Source organism: Cupressus sempervirens, chromosome 9, assembly GCF_028749045.1.
Source record: "Cupressus sempervirens isolate cs-2001-9-10 chromosome 9, ASM2874904v1, whole genome shotgun sequence".
NCBI classification, from domain to species: Eukaryota; Viridiplantae; Streptophyta; class Pinopsida; order Cupressales; family Cupressaceae; genus Cupressus; species Cupressus sempervirens.
The window spans coordinates 797,106,138-797,115,563 of record NC_143126.1 but is presented as its reverse complement, the minus strand read 5'-3'; the positions used below and the strand labels follow the sequence as shown (position 1 = coordinate 797,115,563).

Below are 9,426 nucleotides of genomic sequence, written 5' to 3'. Positions count from 1 at the left end.
GAGATCTCATTCTTGAGCAATCTTGGATATAATGACTCATAGATGTGCACTCACATTTTAGGCATGCACAACCTAGGTTAGTTACTTGTTAGGGTTTTGATCTCCTTTATAATGATGATGTCTCTTTGTAATTAAACATTTCATTCACTTTTGGTGATAGAAATTTCTCTTTTTTCTCATCAAGAATGTCTCATTTGTGGATCTAGGAATTCCAGTCTCCATAGCTTTTTCTTCTCTCTTTCTATGATAGGTGTTTTCATGTAGGTGATTCTTTGGAGTTGTGGGGTTGATCTTTTTTTTCCATGTGGTTTTCTCCATTTCTCCTCTTTTTAGAGATTTGGTTATGTTTGGGTACCTCATTAGGCCTTATTGTTGGGACCCAAATTTACTTTCAAAGTAGTTTCTAGGTTTTTAGCTACTCCCTACATTTATCTTGGCGGGGGGGCATTGGCAGTGTTAGAGTAGTAAGGTTTTTTCTTATCAATTAAATCATATTGATTTAAGTATTAAGTCACTTATTATCTCTAGTTTATTTAAGATAAAATTTGGGAATATAATAATTAATTATTTTATTAATTGTTATGATGCAACCTAGGTTAGCTTTTGAATTAAAAGTAGCCAAAAACTAGGGGGCTAGCGCATCAAACAATCAAACTAGTGAACCACCAGCAGATTAACATCAACCAAAACTACCCCTACCACTTAAAACACAAAAACATTGTTTGGGAACTTAACTAAAAGAGTTTCAACAGGCATAACATAAATATTGCCTATACTAGAACTAAAAAGCTAAAGAAATATAAAAACAAAGGCATAACCGCCTTAAACCCAACCAAGTTCAACAAGCAAAAAAAAATATGAAAAACTAGAAGGAGAGATCCCTTAAGGCTTCTTGGCCTCTTTCCTATGTAGGAGGATATTAGCCCAATCTTTTGCAAGGAAGTCAAACAACATTGTGGAGTCCTCCTTTGTCAAATCACCCTCCTGGCCTTTAAGCAGGTGTAGAGTGGTTGTAGCTGCATGTGTCACCTTGATAGTGAATTTTGTCAAGAGGTGTGTTCTTTCTTCTAGAACATGGATTCTTTCCCACACATCATTGCTAGATGTTTTCTTAATCTCCACAGTGACCTCCTACCCATCACAAAGATAGTCGTCTGCCTGCACCTTACTAACATCCTGCACAATCGGGGGGTTAGCATTATCCTTGGAAGAAACTCTAATAGGAGAGGATATTGTTATAAGAGAGGGCACTCTATCCACAATTTCTGGGAGCTGGTCCCATGTTGAGTCCACACACCCCAACCCAATGGTGACTAAAACATGCATCATCTCCTTCTCCTTAATCCCACCTGTCGAGCCAGATTGTGAGGAATAAAAAATGTTCACTTCCTCCTCCTCCATGTTCCCCTCATGCAACCTAGCTTAGTTACCTATTACAGTTTTGATCTCCTTTATAAGGACAATCTCTCTTTGTAATTAATTTTTTTTCACTTTTAATAATATCAATTTCTCGTTTTTCTCATCAAGAATATCTCATCTATGGATCTAGGAATTCCAGCCTCCACAATTTTTTCTTCTCTCTTTCTATGATAGGTGTTTGCATGCAAGTGATTCTTGGGAGCTGTGGGGTTGATCTTTCATCAACTTTAACATCAAGTACCTATAAGACATATTAGGACCCCTTTTGAACATCTGTGGCACTTATGATCCTTCAGACATTCTAGGACCCTTATCCACCCCTTATGTCATGTTAAGATCCCTTGAGACCCTCTAGGACTCCTAGGACTCATTCATGTATCTTAGGTTTCACTAACACATACGAGGAGTCATTATAACACTCAAGTATCCTTAAGATATACTAGGATCCCTTTTAACTACTTATGTGTACCTATAACCCCTTAAGACATTCTAGGACCATTATCCATCCCTTACGACATGTTAAGAACTCCTAGGTCCCATTCATGTATATGAGTAAATAATTAGATGATTTTAAATTAAATATGATTCAATTATATGATTAAATGATATCTAATTAATGATTAGATTGATTAGATGATTTTTTTTTTTGGTCGATAATTTTCTTTTATTTGATGATTTGATTATCTATCATTTGATTTGAATCTTAACATATGGAATCAATGTCATATGTAAAGTAAGTCAATTTAAATTATTCCTAAATATGAAATATATCAACATGTCATATATTAAAGTAAATCATCTCCAGGTCAATGTAGATAAATCTTAAAGTAGGATTTCTAATTGATTTATATTTTTTAAAGTTGTATATCAGATGCTTCAAACAATCCTACAAAATGCAAAACAGATGAAATACCACCTCCTCTACAAACAACACAATAAAACCACAAGGATACTTTGCATAAACAAGCACAAAACATCCAAATCACTACAAGACAACCACAAAATCTCATGTCAGTACTGCACAATCATCAGATCCTCAAAATGTTGACCCTCAACAACCACCACATATAAACCCTCTGCATCTCCCATCAATATACTAAATTGATCTACTATTTAAAGGGTAAAAGTAAGTTATATTTTAAATTATATTCTTTTACATAACAATACATTTAATAAACAATTTAGCCAATCTAATGTTTAGCAGTTATACAAATTAATTTAAATTAGACATATTATAAAAACCCTTCGATATTTTCAATTATTAAAAAGATTAGTTTAAAAGACAACTGTAACGTTCAAATAGAAATTCTTAACATAAAGTAGCACACATCCAACACCTAAAATATGAACAGATAAATATAACTGTCACCCATGATGGCAGATTAGCCCTTCCTTACATAGACGTAATAGTTTTGAAAATCATTTATTATTATCTTAAGATAGCAAACCTAGAAATATTTGTAAGATGACCATGCTTTGTATGCTTCTGAGACGTCTTCATCATTTCCATAATACTCTTCAACAACTCTATCGTTCAGTGGTTGCACCTCTCTTGCATTGTCCTGTTATGCAACACTAATGTTTTTTAGTTAGTTAAAAAAAAAATTACAAGCATTCCATTTTAAAGTTTCGTTTTCCAACTTCTGTAAGAAAACTTAAGTTTTATTATTAATATTATTAATATTAATTGACAGTTAACTTTTAAGATATTGATAAAATCATAATAAAAATATAATATAATATACAAATAAACAAATAATTTACCCCGTGTAATGCATTTACCAAACTTTGGACTTGTGCAGAGCTAACTTCCTTTTCCTGCATGAGTAAAAAAAATTGTAATAAAAGAACTTATGTTTAGATATAGAAAATTAATAACCTATTAATTTGTAGGTAATAAGTAAAAGATAAATTACTCCTTCGATTATAGTCCAAATGACTCCTTCTGTGAATGGTTCAGTGGTGAGGGATCCATTGTATCGATAATATGCTGCATCACTTTCAATTCCAATCATGTTGGGATCTACTACATCCAAATTTATCTCTGTTTCATTATCAATATTGCCAATGGCCCCCTCAAGCTGTGAACATCAGATGAAATCAATTACACATTTAATAGTTCCGGTTAAACCCATTAAGACTTAAAACAATTTGATTATTTAGATGTTATTCTACACAAAATCTATTCTATATACCTTAAAGAAAATGTGATAGCTACAAGTCAAGTGCAGTGTGGTTAAGTGGTTTAAACCAATTTGTTCACTTGTTGGACCATTGACTGATTATTTCAGTGGAAATGTTAGAAATATATGGCAAGAAGGCAATTAGTTAGTGCTGATTGTGCAATTAAATTTATAATAAAAATGTATATACAGAGTTTGGTATAGGATACACATACAAGGATTTAAATACTTGTGATAGATTATGATTTATTTTCTTTAAAGAGAAGTTAGTCTGATATGGTATGTGAAGTAGATATTTTTGTACATGTAGTTTAGAACAAGGAAATGATCAAAACATTTGGTAAGAAGGCAACTAGGTGACATTGATTGTGCAATAGAGAATAATAGTTTGATTGGTTTCATGCATATGCATTTGTATCTTTCAAAAAAAAATATAGTACGTACTTGTTTCACAAGTAGGTTGCAAATGAAAAACATGGTTTCAAGTGCATATATTTTTCTAGAATAATTTATATTGATTAAGAAATGAATAACACAATATTCAGGTAGTGACTATCCAACAAACTAAAACTAAAATATATAAAATAAGTTTAGAAAAAATACAGTGTCCCAACCATTGGTAAGAAATATATTTTAGTTTTCCATTTAGATGTTGTCCAATATTCATGTATAAGAATGTAATATAAGTACACCTACAAGAATTTTGACCTCTTGAAAAAAAAATAGAACTTATTTAATAAATGGTTTGTAAAAAAGAACTTGTGACTTAATGTGTATTGGTTCCAAGCTTTCCAAAAAAATATCAATTCTTGTTTTACACATGAATTACAAAATACAATTCAAAATACAAAATATTCATGGTTTAAAAAAAACTTATAGTTATCTAAAAAACAATTTGCAATGAGAAGAAATTATTTAGGAAGTTATAGTGAAAAAGAAATCAGATAATGCTACTAGTTTAACATATTCTTCCATCTCATTTAAACAAAACTAAAAGAATTAATATGGTAGACTCAATTTTAAAACAATTGTACAGTGATGTATTTCTCGAGCTTTTAAATAAAATGTTATATAGTCAAAATTAACGTACTTTTTTGGACCTTAACTCTTTTCTTAATATGTGATATTTAAGAGTGACCCATACAATTATATACAAAGTAATACAAGAATAGAAAGACAATACTACCATTGTGAGAAAGTCATCAGACTCATCATCATCGGAAATTTGATAAAAGATGCCAACAACTGCAATCATACCATCATCTGATATATGGACCATGTGCAATTCTAAATCATACCTGAACATCACACCCAAATTCATACCATAAGTAGAAAAATCCTCATTATCTATTATTATAGTGACTAGAAAGACACAATGCATCAAGGTGTAAGATACTACGCTTCGCCATTTATAGTGTGCTCTGATGGGTGATGCCAATGACACTGCATTAATCCGTATTCCACACCTCCTATTTCAACCTTGCCTGCATCTCCAGACCATTCTACCTGCAGTGCATTTAATCAATATATTTATACAACATTCTCTATTTATTTATTTATTAATTAATTAATATAGGCCAACAAGTCAGTTCTAGAGATAGGTATAATTATTAGTAACCTGAATTGCATGGCCTGTGTTCCTCATTGTTGCACTTGCAGCCGAATATTCCATCTTCAATTCCCCAAGATTTGGATTCAATTGAGTATCAAAAGTTTGTATATCGATGGGAGATTGTTGCTCCATTTCTCCTACAAATTGCCCATAGTAAAAACATTGAAAAAAAAGAAAGAAAAGAAAATTCATCCACTTCTAAACAAAAAAGATTTGAGGAAAAAAGAAAAGAAAAGAAACAATAACTATGACTTTTCATACCTTGGACCAATAGCAATCCAGTGAGGGCCAAAATAAACACAATTCTTTCCATCCTACTAATTAGCCTTGCAAATTCCAATTAATCTGACGATCTTGAATGGTATCTTATGCAATCATATGTTGTGTATTTATAAACCCTAATTGTGTGAAGTCTAGTGCTCTAGTCTTCATTCATACACAGTGTAAACGTAAAGCTTAGAGACATTAGTTTTATAGTTTAATTGTAGTTAAAAGAAGAGTAGCCCAGGATTATTTTGGATATCTATATTTATATGACTAATTATATTTTTGATTTGATGTTTTCATTTGTTTTCATAACTCAGATTATGCTTGTATAATAAGGATTGTTTGTTAAAGATGGTATATTTTGCCAACATCAATGTTAATACTTGGTTTTCACCATACTTGTCAATGGTTAAAAATATAGCAAAATGTGGGTTTGAGCCAGAAAACACATTTCACCAAAACTCAGCTACATTCTGTCCGATCTGTCTTTTAAGCTAATAACTTAATATTTAAGGATATATGAGAGAAACTTTGAAGAACATTATTGAGATGGATGAATGGATTGATTTACGCATTAGGCTTAACCATTGTGATTTTTATTTTTATTTTTATTTATAATGTCTGCGTGTGAAATAATCGATGAACTACTTTGATTTGGACGTTGATGATCACCAAGCAACAGCGAACATGTGAAACCATCCATCACCTACTTTGATTAAGAAGTTGGTTTACCATTTTGATTCATTTGCAACTGCGAAGCAGAATGGATAATAAATTGAAATTTAGAGTAATGGTTGATGGTTATGACGAATGAATCACACATAAGAAATTGGCATTTTATTAATTGATCTTTCCATCATCAAATCTAATTTTCTAAAATTTTATTACAGTTTTCAGAGCGTGTTTATAGCCGAGGACCAAGAATACAGGGAACGCTTGAACGTAGACATCTCTTGCCCGTAGAAAAAGAGATATACGATTTTGTTTCAACAAGTTCATTGTTCAATCTATATGATGATTTTAAAAGTAGAAATATAATAATAAAAATTATAGAATAAAAGAAAAATAGTTAATTCAAAAAGAAGAAGAAGAAGTTGTCCTATTATAATATGTACTTCAAATTAAAAATAGTATTCAAAAATTATAATCAATTTAATGTTCATTCATTTTTTGATGGAGGTTATTTATAGAATTTTTTTAGCCACTAAAGACTTGATCTATAGTGGACTCATTAAAAACCTTTTAACTTAATCAGTAGACCAAAGACCCATAGACAATATGGATTTAGATATATTATTATAGAATTTTATATGCTACATAGAAACACCATATTATTTCTATACAAGATTTATTTTGTAGACATTTAAGATTACACAATAAACACTTTTTCTTTACTTATTAAGTTCTCATAGAACACAAGTTTTGAGGGTGATGAGCACACAATTATATTTAGGAAGATACATTACTTCATATGAAGTGAATCTCTCTTTTATGATTTCTTATTAATACCTTCATGCATTTTTGTGTGTTCATTTATTGTGTGATATATTATTATCTAATTCCAATCATGTTAATCTCAAATGGAACAAGTGCCACATAGTGGCTTAGTATTTGTGTTTAGTTTTTATAAAAATCTAATTTTAATTTAATAAATTTATAATAGTATGTTAAAAAAAAATATTTATAAATATAATTATTGATATATTATAAATAAATTATAATATGAAATTAGTAATATTTTCATAATAATAATATAAAATAATATTTCTTAAACAATTATATAATATAAATATATATATTTTTTGTATTTTTGAATGGAAAAAAATATATTATAAGAAAATATAATATTAAAATATGAAAATCTAAATCAATGCACTTACTATTAATGAATCACATTTAAAAAACTTGTCTTAAAAGTATTAGTTTTAAAATCAATTCTAAAAATTGTAAAGTTAAAAATATTGCATCTATCATATGCAATGTAATAGTTTGATAAAAAAATTTAAAGAATGATTAATTCCCATGCAAAAAAACAAAAAAATTAATCACTAGTTAAAATATAAAATTCAAAAATATCATAATAGTACTTAGCCTAAGAAAAAGTACTAATAAGAAATACAAGAGCTCTGTTCCAACTTGGGTCCCTGCTTTTTGTGGGGAGTATGAAATAGGTTATCGCGATGTCTCAGTCATGAAATGTTAAAGTACAGTTAGATTGTCTGAAATGAAGAACACAAAGTAAGTAAATAGTATAAAGTAATAAAAAATATGTTGTTTAGCTAGTTAATTTGTATGCTGTTGCTGAATGGACAATAGATTCAATGTATTTGATGGACGTATTTAATGATTTAACTGTAAGCTTTGCATATAAATTCAACATAACATTGAATTTACCAAATTTGTAATTTAGTAAAATGTGTTACCTAACATGTATTATGTGAGAGGCAAAAACAATTATATAATGGTGATGGTAAAAGTGCAACATAAAGGCAACAATGATAAATGTTTCTATATAGAGCAATATTAAGTGATAAAGAAAATCAATTACATTTAACATATGTCATATCCTAGATCATTTGAACATATTTATATCAATTATATCTTATATTCTAAATCATTTGAAAGATTAATATTTGAACTTCAAATATAAAACCTCTTAATAAATCTGGGACGCATATATACTTTTGTTAATAAAAAACTTCATAAAATTTAGAAATTTATCTTTATTTAGAAAAAAAATAAAAATGAAAATTATTGAATTTGAAAGATGGAAAAAATCATTTTTAGATATCGATTATACAAGTATTTAAAAATTGAATATTTTTAGTATAAATATTGATCAACTAACGCGAAAAAGTAATTAAACACATCCTAGGAATTTTTGCAAGAAATTATAACAGTAAGACGAGTGAATGTTTAAACTTTGGATCTTCTTTTGACAATCTCAAAACCTAAATAAATTCTTGATCAAATGAGCGCTTGAGATCTGTCTATTTAAGCATAGCGATTGTTTTATTAATTACTGGAATCCGTATAATTTACAGAGCTACATTAGGCGTCGAACCCTAATTGATTTGCAATCTAATCTTCAAGGAGTGGTGTGGTGGATTGGCAAGCAATTTTGTAGTAGCCTGAAAGAGCAAAGATTCACGTACATTAAAAAAGAGTTTGATAAAATAGCTTAGCCACAGATAATGTAAAATATTCAATACTTTCAGATGATTCTTGTAAATTTTAAATTTTAAATGTTTGTTCATTTTTCAAAGCTTTCTGTCTTTGGGGGATTTTATCAAATAATTGCTATTCCATCTCTATAATTTTAGATTTCCTATCCATGGCTATAACTGCTAATGACAAGTAGATGTCGAGAAGAGATTTGTTGGTACCAGAAGCGCAGGCATTTACATGGCTCTCTTTGTTTTCAGCTTAAGGGTTTGCCAATTTATAAAGTGTTTTTTTTTTGCCACGATATCAGGTGAGTTTAGTGTGTAGGTAGCAACCTGCACCTAGAATCCAACTTTAATCATGCTTTAGGTGGGAACGAGAGGAATCTGGATTTTGGGTGGCAAATTGAAAGCAACTTCATGTGATTCATTTCAGATAAATTCGAAATTTATGATAAGAAATTGTTTTTTAAATAAAGACTTTCAAACTTTAGATTTTTAGATTCCTAAAAATTAATTAAACATGGGAATTTGGGAACATAAGTTCCCTATCTTATAGGTAAGGCAAGGACACATAATTGCCTATAAAAGTATTCCTCAAAAGGTTTTGAAGAAAACACTGGCAAATCAAAGAATTCTAGAATAACTCATAGTTGCAATTTTATTAACAGACCGTAATCAACATGGACACAAAAATGTTTTCAGGATTTCATGTCTCCAAATGTCATAGCAGTAAGAACATTGTATGCCACATTGAAATACTAAATGTCTAAAATACATT

At 29.6% G+C, this 9,426-nt stretch overlaps 1 protein-coding gene across 1 annotated transcript; it reads right to left on the bottom strand.

The window, feature by feature from the left end:
* Positions 1-2,764: 2,764 nt before the first annotated feature.
* On the bottom strand, positions 2,765-5,577 carry LOC149541119 (alpha carbonic anhydrase 7-like). Its single transcript, XM_089799825.1, has 7 exons — positions 5,476-5,577; positions 5,221-5,351; positions 5,002-5,108; positions 4,789-4,900; positions 3,336-3,500; positions 3,184-3,237; positions 2,765-2,981 (listed from the first exon to the last, which is right to left on the bottom strand). The coding sequence occupies exons 1-7, from the start codon at positions 5,525-5,527 to the stop codon at positions 2,868-2,870; spliced, it is 735 nt and encodes a 244-aa protein (XP_089655951.1). The 5' UTR covers positions 5,528-5,577; the 3' UTR covers positions 2,765-2,867.
* Between the last annotated feature and the right edge of the window lie 3,849 nt (positions 5,578-9,426).

Excerpts from the sequence above, each read along its gene's own strand:
- LOC149541119 (XM_089799825.1), bottom strand. The coding sequence starts at position 5,527 with ATGGAAAGAATTGTGTTTATTTTGGCCCTCACTGGATTGCTATTGGTC. Across the intron at positions 5,352-5,475 it reads TGGATTGCTATTGGTCCAAG|GAGAAATGGAGCAACAATCT; the intron begins GTATGAAAAGTC and ends GGCAATTTGTAG. Across the intron at positions 4,901-5,001 it reads CACACTATAAATGGCGAAGC|GTATGATTTAGAATTGCACA; the intron begins GTAGTATCTTAC and ends TGTGATGTTCAG.